Raw genomic sequence first — 21,761 nt, 5'->3', positions numbered from 1 at the left:
TGATGTGATGATCTATGTGATGATCTATGATATGTGATGATCTATGATGTGTGATGTGATGATCTATGATGTGTGATGTGATGATCTATTATGTGTGATCTATGATGTGTGATGATCTATGATGTGTGATGTGATGATCTATGATGTGTGATGTGATGATCTATGATGTGGGATGATCTATGATGTGATGATGTATGATTTGTGATGATCTATGATGTGATGATCTATGTGATGATCTATGATGTGATGATCTATGATGTGTGATGATCTGTGATGTGTGATGATCTATGATGTGTGATGTGATGATCTATGATGTGTGATGTGATGAGCTATGATGTGGGATGATCTATGATGTGATGATGTATGATTTGTGATGATCTATGATGTGATGATCTATGATGTGATGATCTATGATGTGTGATGATCTGTGATGTGTGATTATCTATGATCTATGATTCAGAGCAGCCATTGGTTTCAATTTATTTAATATGGTAAATGTTTGATTTCTCGAGCAAGTTTCAGTTCTTTGAAAACTAATGTTCATAGTGAACATAAAGGGAACGCTGTGCATTGAAAATGGTCAAGGCTAATGACGTAATGATATGATGATATACGCCATTTGTAGTAAACGAGCTAAACTTGCAGACACATTGGTAGACACCATATGGATTAAACCCACAGTGTTATTTTAACAGTTTATTCACATTCTATTTTAATAAATGAAAAGTAATTTGGTATTCCCACAAAACATCATAACAGACGGCATGTGAGAGAGATGACTGGATCTCAGTGAGCAGGCTGGAATTCCCTACTCCAAGTACCTAAATATACTATATTCAAATATACTATCCTCTGTTTAAATACACTATACTACTATATTCAAATATGCCTGCCTATTACTCTGTCAATACTTGACTGTTCATCCATGAGCAGGTCCATGCTGATCATGTCCAGTCCAGGCCCTGGCCACACACATAAAACCAGAGACCATTTGCTCACATTTAAGACTGGAAAAATCATGTACTAAAGAGTTCAACAGAAATGTAGAAATACGAGATGCTGTTGTGCAACAGCGTGTGAAGAAAGCAGAGATGTAAATCTCAGTGTGTGGTCCGAACAGCTACAGCAGGGATGAAGAGCAGAAGTGAGAGGTCCGAACAGCTACGGCAGGGATGAAGAGCAGAAGTGAGAGGTCCAGACAGCTATGGCAGGGATGAAGAGCAGAAGTCAGAGGTCCAGACAGCTACAGTAGGGATGAAGAGCAGAAGTGAGAGGTCCAGACAGCTACAGCAGGGATGAAGAGCAGAAGTGAGAGGTCCAGACAGCTACAGTAGGGATGAAGAGCAGAAGTGAGAGGTCCAGACAGCTACAGTAGGGATGAAGAGCAGAAGTGAGAGGTCCAGACAGCTACAGTAGGGATGAAGAGCAGAAGTCAGAGGTCCAGACAGCTACAGTAGGGATGAAGAGCAGAAGTGAGAGGTCCAGACAGCTACAGCAGGGATGAAGAGCAGAAGTCAGAGGTCCAGACAGCTACAGCAGGGATGAAGAGCAGAAGTGAGAGGTCCAGACAGCTACGGCAGGGATGAAGAGCAGAAGTGAGAGGTCCGGACAGCTATGGCAGGGATGAAGAGCAGAAGTCAGAGGTCCAGACAGCTACAGCAGGGATGAAGAGCAGAGGTGAGAGGTCCAGACAGCTACGGCAGGGATGAAGAGCAGAAGTGAGAGGTCCAGACAGCTACGGCAGGGATGAAGAGCAGAAGTGAGAGGTCCAGACAGCTACGGTAGGGATGAAGAGCAGAAGTGAGAGGTCCAGACAGCTACAGCAGGGATGAAGAGCAGAAGTGAGAGGTCCAGACAGCTACAGCAGGGATGAAGAGCAGAAGTGAGAGGTCCAGACAGCTACAGCAGGGATGAAGAGCAGAAGTGAGAGGTCCAGACAGCTACAGCAGGGATGAAGAGCAGAAGTGAGAGGTCCGGACAGCTACAGCAGGGATGAAGAGCAGAAGTGAGAGGTCCAGACAGCTACGGTAGGGATGAAGAGCAGAAGTGAGAGGTCCAGACAGCTACAGCAGGGATGAAGAGCAGAAGTGAGAGGTCCAGACAGCTACAGCAGGGATGAAGAGCAGAAGTGTGAGGTCCAGACAGCTACAGCAGGGATGAAGAGCAGAAGTGAGAGGTCCAGACAGCTACAGCAGGGATGAAGAGCAGAAGTGAGAGGTCCAGACAGCTGCAGCAGGGATGAAGAGCAGAAGAAGTTCAATCCAGTTTAAGGCAAACATGAAGTGGACTCAGTGTCAAGTGAAATACTGACTGTTCACTTTGTTTGTTGTACAGAAGGGTCCTGTATTACACACGACTCATCACAAACTCTACATCTGCCTTCCTGCTGGCCAGTAGCAAGATTAAATAAAGCAAAGCAGATGTCTTCAAGTCTTCTTTTGGTCGAGTAGATGGAAACAGCTCACAGTCTTATTGGTTGTTTGCATTTTCAAGATGGCAGCTGATTGGTCCTTGGTCTGCTGCGTCTGACCAGAAGCCCGGGTTCTGCTGGTACCACTCAACTGCAGAACACACAATCACAGCTGAATAAAGACAGGAGTCCATCTTTTACATGTTTTCATCTGTGACACTTTTACTGTGGCTACAGTTCATTCACTGTGTCGCATACTTTCTATCACAGTTATTTTGGTACCTAACAATTTTTCTCTCCAATTGTACTTGGCCAATTACCTCACTCTTCCGAGCCATCGCGGTCGCTGCTCCACCCCCTCTGCTGATCTGGGGAGGGCTGCAGACTACCACATGCCTCCTCCCATACATGTGGAGTCACCAGCCGCTTCTTTTCACCTGACAGTGAGGAGTTTCACCAGGGGGATGCAGCGCATGGGAGGATCACGCTATTCCCCCCAGTTACCCCTCCCCTCTGAACAGGCGCCCCAAATGACCGGAGCAGGCGCTAGTGTAGTGACCAGGACACATACCCACATCCCACTTCCCACCTGCAGACACGGCCAATTGTGTCTGTAGGGACGCCCGACCAAGGCGGAGGTAACGCAGGAATTCGAACCAGCAAGCCCCGTTTTGGTAGGAAACAGAATAGACCGTTATGCTACCCGGATGCCCTGGTACCTACCAATTAATGTCTGTATTTATATGACCTACTAGAAGAACCCCGCTACAATGTAGCGGTTTGGTTATCCACCCGTCTAAATCTCCCTCCTCTTCATCCTGCCAGCTAACCGCCTTCCCCCTGCCCCTAAACCCCCCCCCACTCCAACTCCCTCCTCCCAAATGCTCAGAATCATCTGAAATGCCGAGAAAAGTGGTTTTTAGCCATTTTTAGAAAATGCTTATTTTGCATAATTATGCATAATTATGCATAATTATTTTAATGTTCTTCTATTTTTCTGGTCCTCTCTGGAACAATACCTACCACCTCCAAAAAAAAGTAGGATCATAAGTGCATTTTTTATTGTTCCAGAGAGGACCAGAAAAACAGCAGAACATTAAAATAATTATAATAATTATGCATAATTATGCATTTTATAAAAATGGCTAAAAACCACTTTTCTCGGCATTTCAGATGATTCTGAGCATTTGGGGGGAGGGAGTTGGAGTGGGGGGGGGGTTTAGGGGCAGGGGGAAGGCGGTTAGCTGGCAGGACGAAGAGGAGGGAGATTTAGACGGGTGGATAACCAAACCGCTACATTGTAGCGGGGTTCTTCTAGTATATATATATGAGGGTATTATATGTGAGAATGTATCATATGTGAGGGTATTATATGTGAGAATGTATTATATGTGAGAATATATCATATGTGAGGTTACTGAGGGTATTATATGTGAGAATATATTATAAATGAGGGTATTATATGTGAGAAAACACCAAATGGTAAAATATCAAGTGCTACAGCATGAGTAAGACAAACTAAAACAATAGCTAACCAACCTGATATCCTGTCAAGCAAAGATGTAGCAGGCATTTGATTAAGAAAAGGGAGAATTACAGTCAACTGTAGTAATTCTAGTCCATTTTTTCCAAATTAATTCTGGTTTATATTATTGATTAAAAGTAGTCATTATCAAGCTAACTTTGAGAAGGTCTACTGTTTGCTGTTTGATCCAGACTTAGTAGTTGAAAAAGCTAAATGTGTCCTCATTTACTGTCAACCGGCTAAGTGTCCCGTCTGCTGTGTGAGCATCAGCCTGTGGCTCTGAATCAACTCTTCATGTTCCTGTGTTTTACACTAGACGGTTATATGAACTGTGTACCAGTTTGTCTGATGCCTTCTGCCCACGGCACCTCAGGTCTCCATCCCAGCTTCTGCAGCTTCTCGGAGCTGATGGGGTAGCACAGGTCCACCTGCGGCCTGAAAGATGGAGGTGAATGACTGACTTGAGTATTCAGGGTCAAGAACACTTGGCGGTTAGATTCTGACTTGCACACAAGTGGGTTTGTGAAGGAAATCAACGTTCTTCTGAAGCTTCACATAGTTTCCAAGCTAAAATAAAGCAGTCCTGGCAGTGGTGAGATGTTCAAACACACCTGCTCTTGGTGGTCTTAGATCCATATCAGTCCTTCATGGCTGCTTTTTAATATTTTGAGTTAAACTACCTTGAGACTTTATTGTTTTGACATGAAAACACTCCTTTCTCAGCCTCATTATGCCTTCCTCTCAGTGCAGTAGGTGAGGTCTATATATCTGGCCGTTTTTGAATTTGGACAATTCAGGCAAGTAAGAAACAAAATATATTATATTGTGGGAGTGCAGGAATGAGGAGACGGAGAGGTCGAGTCGAGTCATTTCCGTTTACTCACCACACAAAACGACACCGATACAGCACAATCTCTCCTGGCAACCAGCTAACCAACCGCTAGGCTGCTGCAAACATGGCTCCCCCCGGAAACCCTAAGTAGTGCCTACGTCAGCACTCTGAATGTCTGCCTTAAAGGAGCAGCAGCCCCTGGTGAATCTACCCTGATTTGTGTATCACCCCCCCCCCCAGAATTCACCATCACGAAAAAATGCAACACATCAGTACTCAGCAAAACACAAACAGCCAACAGGTGAACAGTCCTCAGTAAAACAGTCAACGTCTCGGGGGGCGGACCAGGCGGCCAAAACGCCTCGCTGAATGGGTATGGGGGTGGGGGCAGGGGCAGGGTACAGAGAAGGGGGGTGTCCAAGCTGCGAGGGCAGGGCCAGTTCGACCAGCCCACCCAGGTCCAAATGGGCAGGCTTGAGATGGTCCACCGAGACCCGCTCCGGCTTGCCCCCCATGTCCACCACAAAGTTCTTAGGCCCCGCTTCCAGGACGCGGAAGGGCCCGTCGTAGGGGGGCTGCAGGGGGGTATGGTGGTTGTTGTGGCGGATGAAGATGTACCTGCCCGACAGCAGATCCTTGGGGACGTAGGACTGAGGGAGGCAGTGGTGAGATGTAGGGATCGGCGTGAAAGCGTTGGCACTGTCCCGGGCCACAGCCCGATGAGAAGCTGCTGACCAGGGAGCCACGGCATCCGGGAGAAACTCACCCGGGATACGCAGCGGCTGGCCGTAAACCAGCTCGGCAGACGAGGTCTGGAGGTCTTCCTTATGGGCAGAGCGAAGGCCGAGCATGACCCACGGGAGGTGATCGACCCAGTTGCTGTCCATGAGGCTGGCACGAAGAGCGCCCTTCATAGACCGATGAAACCGCTCACAAAGTCCGTTGCCCTGTGGGTTGTACGCCATGGTGTGGTGGAGCCTCACCCCCAGCCCCTCCGCGACTGCAGTCCAGAGCTCTGACGTGAACTGTGGGCCCCTGTCAGAAGTGAGGTCAGGCGGCGTGCCAAAACGAGCCACCCTGGACCCGATGAACGCCCGGGACACCTCAGTAGACGTGGTCGATGACAGGGGAACAGCTTCCGGCTACCTGGTGGTCCTGTCCACCGTGGTGAGAAGGTGAGTGAACCCGTGGGAGGGGGGCAGGGGGCCCAACAGGTCCACATTCACATGGTCAAAACGCCTTTCGGGCACCAGGAATGGTGCCAAGGGGGCTTTGGTATGAAGGTGTACCTTGGAACGCTGGCACGCCACGCAGGCCTTGACGTCCTTCCTGAGGCCGGGCCAGACGAACTTGGCCCCCACCAGCTTAGTGGACGCCTTCACACCCGGGTGGAAAAGGCCATGGATAACGTCAAAAACACGGCGCCGCCAGACGGTGGGCGGTGTGGTGAGGTCAGGGAACTCTGCCAGCAGTCGTTGATACGTGTCTCCGGGGGCGAGCATGTTTGACAGACCGAGCGTCCCTGCTCCTCCCAGTGTGCACGGGTATGTAGTGAAAGAGACAGCATCGATCAAGCGACAGTTCGTAACCTCCACCAGCAGCCTGAAGGCGCACAGGAAGTCTGCATCCAGGAGGGGAACCGACACCGCGGCCATAACGAAGTCCCAGCCGAAACGCTGCCCGCCAAGATGTTTAGATCTTCTGATGAAGGCCATTTGGGTTGAAATGTTACGCTTTTAATACAGTAAGTGTATTTTTTTACATGATAGAGGGAATGTTGCACCTCTGTGGCTTCTTCTATTCAAGATGTTTAAACATGAAGCCCACTGAGCAGCTTGCATGGACTTGCTGAGGCTTGTGCATCAGGTCTGGCTGTGGTCTCATTACAAGCTCACCTTTTTTACAGTTACGATGCTCAGGCCAGGTGAGCTATAATACTTCAAACCTGCTCAGATCAGGGATTTTATTTTAGTATTCCATAAAAAAAGTATTTTTGATATAAAATGTCTTACAATCGAGTGTTTCACTGTACTGTCAGAATGAAAACATGCTCTTAACATCTTAAGACGTTATGAGCAGTGTGGAGATCAGGTGTTCAGAGACGAGTGTCTCTTCAGACCAAGTCAACACACCAGAGACTGCTTGAACTGAATAAAACCATAGAGAATGAAAAGAGAGCAGTGGCATCTGGGTTGACCCACCTGTCAGGCACAAATTCAAGCCAGTCATTCAGTTCACAGTCAGGCACGTTCTTCATCTGTAACACACAACGCATTTTCATGACAAGGTTTCAAAGTGCTAAACTTCAACATGCCAGTTCTTCACGTCGAAGAATTCTCTCACAAATTCATTTTCATGACATAAGAGAAAATTCTGGATGTCAAAAATATAAATGGGATGACTTCATGTGGAATGAATTTATAAACTTTCAGTAGAAAAAAAAAATTCTGCCTAATGTGTTTAGTGTACCCCCTCATTTTTGTTATGCATCCAGAAGATATTGTGAAGCAATTCATTTCTTATGGAAAATGTGTATTTTTCTGTTGGTGAAGTGTGAGGCACGTGCTTCATCACAGGCATCCTAAACAACACAGTCCAACATTACCATCTTGATGAGCTCCTTGGCAAGCTCCATGATGGAGATCTCACAGCTGGTCCCCACATTATATATTTCTCCCACAACTCCCTTTTCCAAAAGCATCAGAAAGGCTTCAATGACATCATCAATGAACAGGAAGTGGCGGGATTTAGGGATGGTTCCCTGGATGGTGCTGTGTCAGAGAGCAGTACAGGACAAACCAAGGTTTAATGTCACAATTTATATCTTTCTGGTCACATTATCCGAGGACAACATGATGTGTGGAATGCAGTGAAGGGAACAAGAAAATGTGTGTGGCGACACCTGAGCCACCACGGCCACTCAGATCAAGGAATGTGCTGATGACTCAAACATGGCTAGCTCTAATCAATGAGCTAGACGGGAAAATTAAAGAACATGGAAAGTGAAAGGGGGGGTGCGCGCTAGTGCGCAGTGGATGGAGTGAGGCGTGCTTTTGGGAGCTCCTCTCCATTTGTCTTTTATTTGCTTAAACCTACCGTCTTTCTGTCAAGTTTGCTCTCGAAACTCATCACAACTTGTTTGCCCATCTTTGTGTGACCCAGACTTGCATAAAAAGCTTGAAAATGCCGAAAAAAATCTGAAATCGGACAATCATCAAGCAACATGGCTGACGCGGGTGGAGGGGATAATGGCGGCTGCTCCCTGTCAACAGGTACAATGTTGAAAGAGATGTCGGATGCTATTCTGAAAACCATTAACGACCGGTTTGATCAGTTTGAAACAAAATTCATGTCTCTTCAGTCATCACACACAATACTCTAGCGGCCCGAATGAATTCTATGGACGAGACGGCTTCAGACCATGAATCCCGTCTGACGGCTATGGAGGAAGCCAATATTATGATTACTGGAAATATACATTCGCTCCCTGTCACATTATTGAATAATTACAGTCCAAATATTGATGATCCAAACTTTTTCCGTAAAGTGTTTGATTTAATTCCAGATCTCAGCAACACAAATCTGTTAATGGGAGGCGATTTTAACTGTTACCTTGAGCCATATCTTGATAGGCTCTCCTCCCTCAACCCACCTGCCATTATATCTGTCCAAACATTAAATAACCTAATTAAAACAAGAAACATGGCTGAAATCTGGAGACTACAACACCCAACGGACACAGACTATTCACTTTTCTCTCACGTCCATTAGTCATATACAAGAGTTGATTATTTTCTAGTGGATATCTATCTAACATTGATCATACTAAGTATCACAACATATTAATATCAGATCATAGTCCAGTATCACTAAAATTGAAGCTTGATTTGCCCAAACAAAGTTGTTATTATTGGCGCTTTAACCCATGGTTGCTCACAGACCAAAGGTTTGTTAACTATATGGCAGCACGGTTCAAGGAGTTCCTTGAGACTAATGATACTGGGGAGGTGTCAGATTCCATACTCTGGGAGACCCTCAAAGTAGTAATGAGGGGTTATATAATTTAATTTGAAGCCTCCAAAAAAAGGGAACAGCGTCATCGGTTGGTGGAGATTGAAAATATACTCCCAACTCTTGAACAGTCCTACAGGAACTCTCTTCTACAAGAAGACTATAATAAGATCTTGAAGTTAAAATATGAGTGGAACTGTATTCTCAGTGGAAACATTAGCAAACTCTTATTCAAGCTCAGACAGAGACACTTTAAGTTGGGGGACAAACTGGAGAGGCTGTTGGCCAGACAATTAAAGGGGGCACAGGCGAGCCGTGTAATTCACAAAATGAAATCCAAAACAGGTGATTTGTTAATTAACCATAGAGAAATAAACAACTGATGTAAAGAATTTTATTCAGAATTATACACCGCTAAGTCTCAGGCCACTAGTGCAGACTTTGCCGGCTTCTTCGACTCTCTTAATTTGTCAAAACTGGATGAGTCAGCTAGGTTAGAATTAGATTCAACTTTTTCAGAGAGCGAATTAATAGATGCAATTAAAACGTTTCCCTCTGGTAAAGCGCCAGGCCCAGATGGGTTTGGTTGTGAATTTTACAAGGCATTTCATAAGACACTTGCCCCACTTTTACTCTGGATGATTAATGACTCCATTAAAAATAACAGATTTCCTAAGTCCCTGCATGAGGCAAATATATGTATTTTGTTAAAAAAAGGTAATGAGGAAACGGAACCTGGAAGTTACAGACCCATTGCTCTCCTCAACTTTGATCAAAAGTTGGTTACAAAAGTACTAGCTAACAGATTGGGGAGGCATATTTCATCAATTATACACCCTGACCAAATGGGGTATATCCCAGGTAGATTCTCATTTCGAGATGTACTTAGGCTTCTGAATAATTTATATACCAACCAGGTTGGGGACTCTGGAGCGGCCATCTTGTCCCTCAATGCCAAAAAGGCATTTGATCAGATAGAGTGGCCCTACATGTTTGAAACACTTCAAAGATTTGGGTTTGGGGATTTCTTTATTGCATGGGTCAAAATGCTTTATCTCTGCCATCATCCTCTATCCTCACCAATAGTGACAGATCTGGGCCTTTTGACTTACAATGTGGGGTCAGACAGGGGGATCCTCTATCTCCCTTACTTTTTGACACAGCCCTTGAGCCCCCTGCAATAGGAATTAGGAATCACTCCACTATCAGAGGTATTCAGATAGGAGACCTGGAAAGCCATCTGAGCCTTTATGCTGATGATACATTGATATATCTCACCGACCCAGAAGGCTCTGTTCCTCCTTTGTTAGATTTTGTTAAATCATTCGGCAAACTCTCTGGTTACACAGTTAATTGGGGTAAGAGTGAGTTCATGCCACTATGGGTGTTGTGGTTACACCGTCCCGAGCTGCCTCCCCGACATGTTCAAGCCACTCCCCCAGCTCGGACGTGCCGGAAACATCCAAGCGCTGCGCTATACCAGGGGTTTGCCATCATCCATCAGGCACACCTGCGGCAATCAGGCAGCCCTCTACAAGAAGTCTCCCAGAACGTCTCTCCATGCTTCGACGTACTGAACCCTGCGGTAAAGCTCTGACAATCCCTCCAGCGTTCCTTGCCCTCTTGCAATTCCATTTATTCCCCAGTGTCTAATATTCGTGTCTCTCTTTTTCCTCCCAAGACCCCCCTCCGCGACTTCCACGGCTCCCCGCGTCTCCCTCGCTCCTCACCCCCAGCGACCTTCATGTTTTTCCCCAGATCTCTCCAGCGACCTCCCTCCGTGTCTCTCTACCTGAACCCCTCCTTTCGGACTTGACTTCCTGGATCTCAGACCCGGACTTCCTCGGACAACCCCTCACTCTACGGATTCGGACTTTGGTAGCCAGGCGCATGCACATCGTCTCAACAACCCCCACCTGAGGTTCCCCTGTTATTATCCCTGTGGCAGTGTTGTTTATTTTTCCTGAATTAAAATTGCCCTTTGGGTTATCCCAGTGCTCTGTTGTCTGTCTGTCCTTTGGGTTTCGCTACACTGGCTTCTGGTCTTCATTCGAGACCCTGTAACAGAACGTCGAAGCCAGAATGAGCCAAAACAAACCCGAGGGGCAGGCAGTCGCTCAGGCAGCTATAGCCCCTAAGCCCCAGAACCCTATATCTCTCGAGGCAGTGGTAAAGGACCACAGTACTCAACTCATCCAACTCCTGACGGGGGAACAGAGGGGGTTGATAACCAAGGGAACACTCAAAAGGGGACACACCGGTAGCCGAACTCTCCATGGTGTTGAGCGAGTACTCCACCCAGGGCAGGTACTTGCTCCAGGAGGCGGGGTTGCTGGTGGTAACACAACGCAAAGCCGCCTCCAGGGCTTGATTGGTCCGCTCTGCCTGCCCATTGGTCTGGGGGTGATACCTGGAGGAGAGGCTGACCGTGGCCCCAATCCCCTTACAGAAGGCCTGCCACACCTTAGAAGTGAACTGGGGACCATGGTCAGAGACAATGTCCAGGGGGATCCCATGGAGGCGGACGACATGGGAGACGAGAAGGTCCGCCGTCTCGGCTGGAGAGGGGAGTTTGGTGAGGGCGACAAAGTGGACAGCCTTGGAAAACCAGTCGACAATGGTCAGAATGGTGTCATTGCCTTGGGACACGGGGAGGCCAGTTACAAAGTCCAAGGCAATGTGGGACCAAGGTCCGCCGGGGACAGGAAGGGGGCGCAGGAAACCTGCTGGAGGGCGATGGAGAGCCTTGCTGCGGGCGCAGGTGGTGCAGACAGCCAAAAATTCCCTGGTGTCTGCCTCCATGGTGGGCCACCAGAAGCGCCTGCAGATGAAGGCCACCGTCCGGTGGACCGGGGTGGCAGGCAAAACGGCTGGAGTGGCCCCACTCCAGCACCTCGGGTCCATTGCCTGTGTCCATCTGTCCTTGGGGTTTCGCTACACTGGTCTCTGGTCTTCGTTCGTGATACGTAACAATCGGACAGTATAGATTCAGATTTCCTTAATGTTTTACCATTTAAACTAAAGCATGATCACGTGACATATCTAGGGCTTATAATACCACGAAATCCCAAACTCTTATTTAAACTCAATTATGCCGATTTGCTCACAAAGCTTAAATTGAACATAGAGAAGTGGAGGATTCTGCCATTGTCTATGGTGGTGCATATCAACACAATTAAGATGGTGTCTCTCCCCAGATTTTTGTACTTATTTCAGAATCTGCCAATCTTTCTGATGTCATCATTTTTTAAGAAACTGGACTCTAGTATCTTTCCATTTGTTTGGGTATATAAAGCTCATCGCATAGCTAAAGCACATCTGCAAAAGCCAATAAAGGAGGGAGGCTTAGGCCTTTATTGTTGGGCAGCCAACGCAAGGGCTTTGATTCACTGGCAATAGGGATTCCCAGATAAGACATCTCAGAAAGGAGACAACTTCCCTTGTGGCTAAGCATTGAAACTACATCAGTAAAAACCTCTTCCCTTTGTACTCTACTTTTTTCCAAGACAGAATCCCCTGATAAATTGATTGGTAATAATTTTATTCTAAGAAACTCTCTTAGGATTCTGATCAGATCCGAAGTGTTAACAAACTGCCTAATGTCTCCATATACACTCCTATATGTAATAACCATTCCTTTTTGCCATCTCAGACGGATGGGGCGTTTGCTGTCTGGAGGGACAGGGGTACTGCGACCCTTGGAGATGTATATATAGATAAAAAGTTTGCATCATTTAATCAGTTGAAAACAAAATTTAACATCCCTAACTCCCACTTCTTTCTTTATCTCCAAGTTAGGCATTACGTCAAAGACAAAATTCCAAATTTTGAAAACAGGCTAGAGGGTTATCCATTCTATGACCTCCTGCAGCTTCCTCCGGACTCCAGACATCTGATATATCACTTTGTGTATCTGTTTACCATCTCTGTACCTACTAACCATCTGAAGGAAGCCTGGTCCACTGAGCTGAATCTTGAAGTGTCTGACATTTGGAATGAAGGTTTGACTAGAATCCAAACTTGCTCGATCAACGTCAGATATAAACTGATCCAATTCAAAGTCATCCATAGACTCCACTATTCAAAGACCAAACTACACAAAATTTACCCATCCGTTTCTCCACTGTATGATAGCTGCAAAATTGAAGAAGGTTCTCTCACGCATCTTTTCTGGCTCTGTCCTCACTTATACAAATTTTGGTGTGAAATATTCCAGTGGTTCTCCAGAATCTATGAAAGGGACATTCCTCCTGATCCAGAGCTGGCACTCTTTGGATGCTCAGAGTCTGCTTTAAGTTATACATCTGAGGAACAATTGGCATTGATGGTTGGCATGGTAGCTGCCAAGAAAATGATCCTAACAGAGTGGAAATCACCTACGCCCCCCTGCTTTCAGAAATGGCTCAATGAAATGATCATAATCAAACAGATGGAGAGAATATGCTTCCATAAATCTAAAGCACCCAATAGATTCCTGAACATATGGGGTCCATTTATTGACTATCTAAAAGAAAAATACATTTTAATTATAGTCTGTAGTAATGTAACCTGGTACTCTTTACCTTTTATCTGTACTCTTGTAATACCTGTGTAATTTCTTGAAAACTGCTGTGAACCAAGTTATATTATATACCTATATATGTCTGGCAGCTCTTTCCTTTCTGTTGTTTCTGTTTTTTGTCTGTTAGTTTTTGTTTTATCTTGTGTGCGTCTTGAATATAAAACCGAAAAAACTTAAAATAAAATATTAAATAAATAAACATGGAAAGTGAAAGGGTAGCAGACTCCCTTCCTGTACTTGTTTCAATAGAACCATTCCTCAGCCCAAATCCTGTCTTTCCACTACTCAAATAGGGCTGCTCAGTAGTAGGCCCACAGAAGACTGAGCCAACAGACGACTGGGCCCACAGTGTTCTATGGGCCTAACACTGTGGGCCAACAGACAACTGTGGTTGTTATTCTCAGTAGTGGGCCCATGGAAGACTGTGGTTGCACTGGGTAATATCCAGGTGAGAATGCACAAAGATCTGTAGATGTTGAATAGGATGGTGCTAACCAAATAACAGAGAAAGTGCCAATCTACAAAACCTCCCCTGGATAAACACAAATTTAAAAATCAACTTACCATTTCTTATTCACTTGCAAGAGGGAAAGAAATCTCGGGATAACCTTTAAAAAACAAACAGATATAGACTGCTTAAAAAGTGAAACCCTGAAGGAGGGTTTGAGGAAAAGATACAGCAATGTTGGATGCATAAGAACAAGATAAAATGCCACTACTCAGGAATGTACTGTACCTTCTCAGTGTACTGCCTGGGCCCATAGATATTATTGCTCCTTGTTATGATGGTGGGAAACTTTAAATATAAAAACAGGGCTATTAGGGATGCAATCTCTACAAAATACAACTGTATTTTGACTCTGGAGTAAGCATAACAGGTTATTCAGAAACAGCCCTGGTGTGTGTCTTTGTACCTTATATTTGATCCAGTATGACTTGACCAGGTACTCAGCAGCAGCTTTAGTGGCAGAATACGGGTTGGAAGGTCTTATAGGACTGCTCTCATCAAACACCTATGTGGGACGACACGTAGGTGCATCACCAGTACAGAAATAGTAAGCAATTCCCTGGAAGTAATAACAACACAATGTAACTTTCACAAAAGCCAAGGACATTTGACACTGTAAGATGAGAAGAAACAAGAACATACAAAACATCACAAATCAATACAAATCATTGCAAGTAGACACACAGAACAGCACATAGGGAATGAAAGCGCTAAGGAAGAAAATAACGATGAAAAAAAAAAGCCTGTCTAAAAAGAGTCTTTAGCTTTGGATTTAAAAATCAGAGTTGTTCTGGCATGACACACTGGGATGGAGAGAATTCCAGAGGCCGGCAGCAGATGCACAGAAAGCTCAGTCACCCACAGCATGCAGCATGGTGTGGGAAATTATGCTGAGTCCATAGTCTGAAGAGGGTAGCCTGCAGGCTGGGATGCAGGTGTAGAAAAGTTCAGAAATATACTTAGGAGCCATGTCATGGAGGGACTTGTAGGTGAGGAGGAGACGTTTAAAGAAGATACAGAACTGAAGGTGAGGGTGATGTGCTGCCAGGGTTCTGCATGAGTCAGAACCCTGGCAGCAGAGTTCTGGACATACCGCGGCCTATCCACAGCTTAGCTGGGCAACCTGAATAGGACTCCATTGCAACCGTCTAGGAGACAGGGGACTAAAGTATGAATGAAGGTTTTTGCAACATAATGAGTGATAGCCTAAGTCTGGCATTATTCCTGAGGTGGAAGAAGGAAAATGTATAAAAAAACTTTATGTGTGACTTGAAGAAGAAGGTGGAGTCCAAAATGATGCCCAGATTGCAGAATTCAGAGAAGGGACATATTGAGCAACCATCAATGGACTAAGTTGCTGATCTGAAGCAGAGCTTTAGGTGCCACAATCATAAGAAGAAGAAGGAAAAGAAGAAGGACCTTTAGGTGGTGTCTGGACCCTCTTAAGGTTAGTTTATATCTCAGCAATGTATGACCACCCGATCAATGGCACCACAATGTCACCAATATCCATTGGCCATCTGACTTTGATTTCAGAAGCTATCAGTAATTAAAAGCATAAACACATAAGCAACAACAGAATGAATCACTCAAGCGTACACATAACATTTTTGACTAAAGTATGATTATCCATTATAAATGGATAATAGGATGATGAGAATAAAAACCTTCTAGGTAAAACAAACTTGTGACCTGAGCATGTACCCCAACTTTCTGATCACTGACTTTAAGACAACATTTCAGTATTTTCTATTGTTGATTACTGGATTTCTCTAAAAACTGTGTTTCCATGGAATATTTCATGATTGGATGCTTTTATGAATACTGCTGGTAAGGTTTTGTGTTTTTACTGTACAAACAACATCCACTAAACAGCATCAAGTGGTTCACTTCTCAAACCAGTGGACATGCATGTTTGCATTTGTAATATGGTTTGCTGGGTTAACCCAGCCACTGAGGATGCACAAGCCAGAGCATTCCTAGTGCCGGTCCCAAGCCCGAATAAATGGGGGGGGGGTGAATCAGGAAGGGACTCTGGTGTAAAATCTTTGCCAAATCAAATATGCAGATCATAAATCAGATATCCATACTGGATCGGTTGAGGCCCGGGTTACCAATGACCACCACCCTGTTGGCCAGCAGGGTGCCGGTGGAAACTATGCTACTGTTTGTCAAAGGAGAGGGGGAAAGCATGCCCAGAGGCAGCGAGAGAGGAGGAAGGGTAGGAGTGTGGAGGTGAGTCGGAACTTTGAATGTTGGCACTATGACTGGTAAAGGGAGAGAGCTGGCTGATATGATGGAGAGAAGAAAGGTAGGCATACTGTGTGTGCAAGAGACCAGGTGGAAGGGGAATAAGGCCAGGAGCATCGGAGGAGGGTTCAAACTCTTCTACCATGGTGTAGATGGAAGGAAAAATGGGGTAGGGGTCATTCTGAAGGAAGAGTATGCCAAGAGTGTGCTGGAGGTGGTGAAGAGAGTGTCAGACAGAGTGATGGGTATGAAGCTGGAAATCGAAGGTGTATTGACGAATGTTGTTACCGCATATGCCCCGCAAGTTGGGTGTGAGATGGAAGCAAAAGAACAATTCTGGAGTGAGTTGGATGAAGTGGTGGAGATTGGACCCAAGGAGGAGAGAGTGGTGATTGGAGCAGACTTCAATGGGCATGTTAGCGAAGGAAACAGAGGTGATGAGGAGGGATGGTGTCAGAGAGAGAAATGTGGAAGGACAGATGGCGGTGGATTTTGCAAAAAGGTTAGAAATGGTTGTGGTTAATGCATATATCAACAAGAGGGAGGGTGACATATAAGAGTGGAGGAAAGTGCACGCCTTCTAAGAAGGCATGATCTGAAGAGATTGGAGACTGCAAGGTGGTGACAGGGGAGAACGTAGCTAGGCAGCTTTGGATGGTGGTCTGTAGGATGACTTTGGAGGCCAAGAAGAGAAAGCGAGTAAAGGCAGAGGCAAGAATCAAATGGTGGAAGTTGAAGAAGGAAGACTGTTGTGTGGAGTTCAGGCAGGAGGTAAGACAGGCACTGGGTGGTAGTGAAGAGTTGCCAGATGGTTGGACAACCACTGCAGAAATAGTGAGGGAGACAGCTAGGAAGGTACTTGGTGTGTCATCAGGACAGAGGAAGGAAGACAAGGAGACTTGGTGGTGGAATGAGGAAGTACAGCAAATTATACAGAGGAAAAGGTTGGCAAAGAAGAAGTGGGATAGTAAGAGAGATGAAGAAAGTAGACAGGAGTACAAGGAGAAGCAGCGTAAAGTGAAGACAGAGGGGGCGAAGGCAAAGGAAAGGCGTATGGTGAGTTGTATGAGAGGTTAGACACTAAGGAAGGAGAAAAGGACTTGTACCGATTGGCTAGACAGAGAGACTGAAGTGGGAAGGATGTGCAGCAGGTAAGGGCGATCAAGGATATAAATGGAAATGGGCTGACAAGTGAGGAGAGTGTTAAGAAGGTTTTCAAACACGCAACACAAAATCTGATGTATATGGAGATTTGTTCCCTGAGTTTGATGTGTGGATTTGTTGATCACTTCAGATTATTGCCAGTGGATTATCTGTATTTTATATCCTGCTTGTTTACATGTTCAAAATAAATCATCATTAATTCATTCATTCAAGGTGGAAGGAGTACTTTGAGGAGCTGATGAATGAAGAAAATGAGAGAGAGAGAAGGTTGGATGATGTAGGGATAGTGAATCAGGAAGTTCAGTGGATTAACAAGGAGGAAGTGAGGGCAGCTATGAAGAGGATGAAGAATGGAAAGGCAGTTGGTCCTGATGACATACCTGTGGAGGCATGGAGATGTTTAGGAGAGATGGCAGTGGAGTTTTTAACTAGATTGTTTAACACAATCTTGGAAAGTGAGAGGATGCCTGAGGAGTGGAGAAGAAGCATACTGGTACCGATTTTCAAGAGCAAGGGTGATGTGCAGAACTGTAGCAACTACAGAGGTATAAAGTTGATCAGCCACAGCATGAAGATTTGGGAAAGAGTAATAGAAGCTAGGTTAAGAGGAGAGGTGATGGTCAGCAGCAGCAGTATGGTTTCATGCCACAAAAGAGCACCACAGATGTGATGCTTGCTTTGAGAATGTTGATGGAGAAGTATAGAGGAGGTCAGAAGGAGTTTGCATTGTGTCTTTGTAGATTTAGAGAACGCAGGGTGCTGAGAGAGGAGGTGTGGTATTGTATGAGGAAGTCAGGAGTTGCAGAGAAGTATGTAGGAGTGGTGCAGGATATGTATGAGGGCAGTGTGACAGTGGTGAGGTGTGTGGTTGGAATGACAGATGGGTTCAAGGTGGAGGTGGGATTACATCAAGGATCGGCTCTGAGCCCTTTCTTGTTTGCAGTGGTGATGGACAGGTTGATGGACAAGATCAGGCAGGAGTCTCCATGGACGATGATGTTTGCGGATGACATTGTGATCTGTAGAGAGAGTAGGGTGCAGGTTGAGGAGAGCCTGGAGAGGTGGAGGTATGCACTGGAGAGAAGAGGAATGAAAGTCAGCAGGAGCAAGACGGAATACCTATGTGTGAATGAGAGGGAGGACAGTGGAATGGTGAGGATGCAAGGAGTGGAGGTGGCGAAGGCATATGAGTTTAAATACTTGGGGTCAACTGTCCAAAGTAACGGGGAGTGCAGAAGAGAGGTGAAGAAGAGAGTGCAGGCAGGGTGGAGTGGGTGGAGAAGAGTGTCAGGAGTGATGTGTGACAGAAGGGTACCAGCAAGAGTTAAAGGGAAGGTTTACAAGATGGTTGTGAGACCAGCTATGTTATATGGTTTGGAGACAGTGGCACTGATGAAAAGACAGGAGGAGGGGCTGGAGCTGGCAGAGTTGAAGATTCTAAGGTTTTCGTCATGATTCAAAGACGGCAGGATATTAGAGGGACCGCCCAGGTTGGACAATTTGGAGACAATGCAATGGGATGGATGCTGAAGATGAAGCTGCCATGCAAGAGGAAAAGAGGAAGGCCAAAGAGGAGGTTTATGGATGTAATGAGGGAGGACATGCAAGTGGCTGGTGTGACAAAGGAAGATGCAGAGGACAGGAAGAGATGGAAATGGATGATCTGCTATGGCGATGCCTAACAGGAGCAGCCAAAAGCAGAAGGAGCAGGAGGAAGAAGAAGAGTCCCAAGAACCAGGGGTAAAAGATGGTATTTTTCATCTCATGTTCCTCTTTCTCACGTGAATGGTTTGACCTTTTCCTTTTCTCTTGGCTTGTGGTAAACACCCTGGTCCCCAAGCAGCTGGTCATTAAGTCAATCAAAACTGAGATACCTTGTTTAGACTGCTGCCGTAGACTTCATCAGTGCTAACATAGATGAAGCGTTGTGGGCTATGTCTTGCCCTATGGGCAGCTGTCAGCAGAACCCTTGTCCCATTGACATTGACCTGTTGAAAACTGGATGGACACACAAAGGACGAATCTGGGGAGATGGGGGAGGGGGGATAACAACACAGTAATGAACAACAACTTTTTAGACTTCTTTAAAGTGACCCTGGCCATTATATTCACTTCACAAACTGGGAAATTCAAGTGGGAACTTTTGCTGTCGGTACTAGTTTGCACCATTCAGAGTACTGGAATCTAAAAAACAGATTATTCTTTGCAAAATTCTTTAGAGTCATCATGAATGTATAAATAATGCACTGAGGCTTTGTGGAAACTGAATTATCGCCATACTAGGCACAACAAAATCGTAATAACATTTATAACTGAGATACTCACCAACGTGCGTTTTGGCTGCCAGATGAAAGACGATATCAATTTTGATGGTATTGAAAATGTAGGAAACCAGACGAGAGTTACACACATCACCCTGTTAAACAGAATTGTTTTATTATCCTTTAGTATAGAGGACATATGATTCATGTGACACATGGACACACAACACATCAACCAATGAATCAAACTTTAATTACCTAGAGCATTTCGTACATGAAAATGCAGTGTGATGCGTGTGACACAAGGTGGAAGGGCATGGGTCATAACCAACCAGAATAAAGGAGAACCTAACCTCAGCCCCATTTTCCTATTCACAGAAAGTGGAATCAGTCCAGCTAGAAACAAGGTTTGAGAGAGAAACGTTTCATCACTCATCTAAGCGACCTCTTCAGTCTCAACTGACTGCAGATGTCCCACCCTTATAAACAATACTGACACAAACCAACGACCAGTTTCATATGCAAATTGCCACGAGCATTAACTACAGTTACAATGGCCATGTGTACTATTCACAGAGGATTTGGGAATGTTAGCAATCACAGCATTGTAAGATGGTGACAGATGTCAGATGTATTCTTAGCCCCCCCCCCCCCAGTTCAGGAATGATCATTCCTTCTTCACATAGACGGCCCCTAAGACTCCCCGTTCAAACCAACGTTCCTTCCTATCTTCATCCCTGAAAAAGTGGCCACTGGCCTGTAAATGGTGTAGACTGTGTAGATGGATGTAGACTGTACAGATGGTGTAGAGTGTGTAGATGGGTGTAGCCTATGTAGGCAGTGTAAACTGTGTAGATGGGTGTAGCCTATGTAGGCAGTGTAAACTGTGTAGATGGGTGTAGGCTGTGTAGATGAGGTAGACTATGTCCCTGTTCAGTAGCTGCTCATAGTGCTCTTTCCATCTGTTGGTAACTGACTCATTGTCTTTCAGCAGCATTAGCCCATGTTTGGAGCGAAGGGGGCTAGGCAGCGGTGGCTGGGGCCATATACCGCTCTTGTGGCATCGAAGAAACCTCTGGTATCCCTACAGTCAGCAAGCTGCTGGATCTCCAGAGCCTTCCTTATATATAGTATACACACACACACACACACACACACACACACACACACACACACACACACACACACACACACATATATATATATATATATTAAAACGTAGCACAAAAAGTAAGGGAATGTGTGTTTGGTAGGTTATCTCTTTGGTGTAACGATGCTTCTTGACAGTAAATCCTCTACCAGGCAGCTGATGGTCAGCAGCACCTGGGGTAGCAGAAGCTCAACACAAGAGTCAATAGTAGCAGCAAGATAAGCTGTTTGGCATTGGCAGAGAAGATTTGGCAAAGGTTTCATGGGCGCAACCCACATACTCAGCTCTGCTGCTCATCCCACAAATGCAGGTTCCTTACACATGTGGCGCCATTTAAAAGGGGAGTAAACAGGCTTTCTAACGGTACAAGATTTACTGCCAAGAAGCATTGTTACAACAAAGACATACTCTACCAAACACACGTTTCCTTACTTTTTGTGCTAAGTATATATATATACATATAATCCAATGAGTTAAGTAATGATGACTGCTTATGGCATGAAACAGGCGTGTACTGTCTCATAAAGAATTTACTTGACTCACTGGATTATTTTGCTCCTTATTTGTTGAGCACTTTCCCTACCATTGAGTGTTTCTTTTACCAAAGTTATATATATATATATATATATATATATATATATATATATATATATATATATATATATATATATATATATATATATATATATATATATATATATATATACACTACCGTTCAAAAGTTTGGGATCACCCAAACAATTTCGTGTTTTCCATGAAAAGTCACACTTATTCACCACCATATGTTGTGAAATGAATAGAAAATAGAGTCAAGACATTGACAAGGTTAGAAATAATGATTTGTATTTGAAATAAGATTTTTTTTACATCAAACTTTGCTTTCGTCAAAGAATCCTCCATTTGCAGCAATTACAGCATTGCAGACCTTTGGCATTCTAGCTGTTAATTTGTTGAGGTAATCTGGAGAAATTGCACCCCACGCTTCCAGAAGCAGCTCCCACAAGTTGGATTGGTTGGATGGGCACTTCTTTGAGCAGATTGAGTTTCTGGAGCATCACATTTGTGGGGTCAATTAAACGCTCAAAATGG

At 45.0% G+C, this 21,761-nt stretch overlaps 1 protein-coding gene across 1 annotated transcript in view; it reads right to left on the bottom strand.

Moving 5' to 3' along the window:
- Positions 1-1,609: 1,609 nt before the first annotated feature.
- The window catches only part of LOC130131576 (dTDP-D-glucose 4,6-dehydratase-like), a 58,233-nt gene continuing 38,081 nt past the window's right edge, over positions 1,610-21,761 (bottom strand). The window contains exons 4-12 of the mRNA XM_056301326.1: positions 19,587-19,677; positions 19,136-19,284; positions 14,254-14,352; positions 14,076-14,135; positions 13,904-13,947; positions 7,373-7,538; positions 6,969-7,024; positions 4,273-4,370; positions 1,610-2,561 (exon numbers count right to left, since the gene is read on the bottom strand). Of these exons, the coding sequence (XP_056157301.1) occupies positions 2,470-2,561; positions 4,273-4,370; positions 6,969-7,024; positions 7,373-7,538; positions 13,904-13,947; positions 14,076-14,135; positions 14,254-14,352; positions 19,136-19,284; positions 19,587-19,677 (855 nt within the window). The 3' untranslated portion in view covers positions 1,610-2,469. The remainder of the gene's footprint in view (positions 2,562-4,272; positions 4,371-6,968; positions 7,025-7,372; positions 7,539-13,903; positions 13,948-14,075; positions 14,136-14,253; positions 14,353-19,135; positions 19,285-19,586; positions 19,678-21,761) is intronic.

This window comes from Lampris incognitus, chromosome 21 (genome assembly GCF_029633865.1).
Source record: "Lampris incognitus isolate fLamInc1 chromosome 21, fLamInc1.hap2, whole genome shotgun sequence".
NCBI classification, from domain to species: Eukaryota; Metazoa; Chordata; class Actinopteri; order Lampriformes; family Lampridae; genus Lampris; species Lampris incognitus.
Note: the sequence above shows the minus strand (reverse complement) of the source record. Positions and strands in the feature narration are given on the sequence as shown.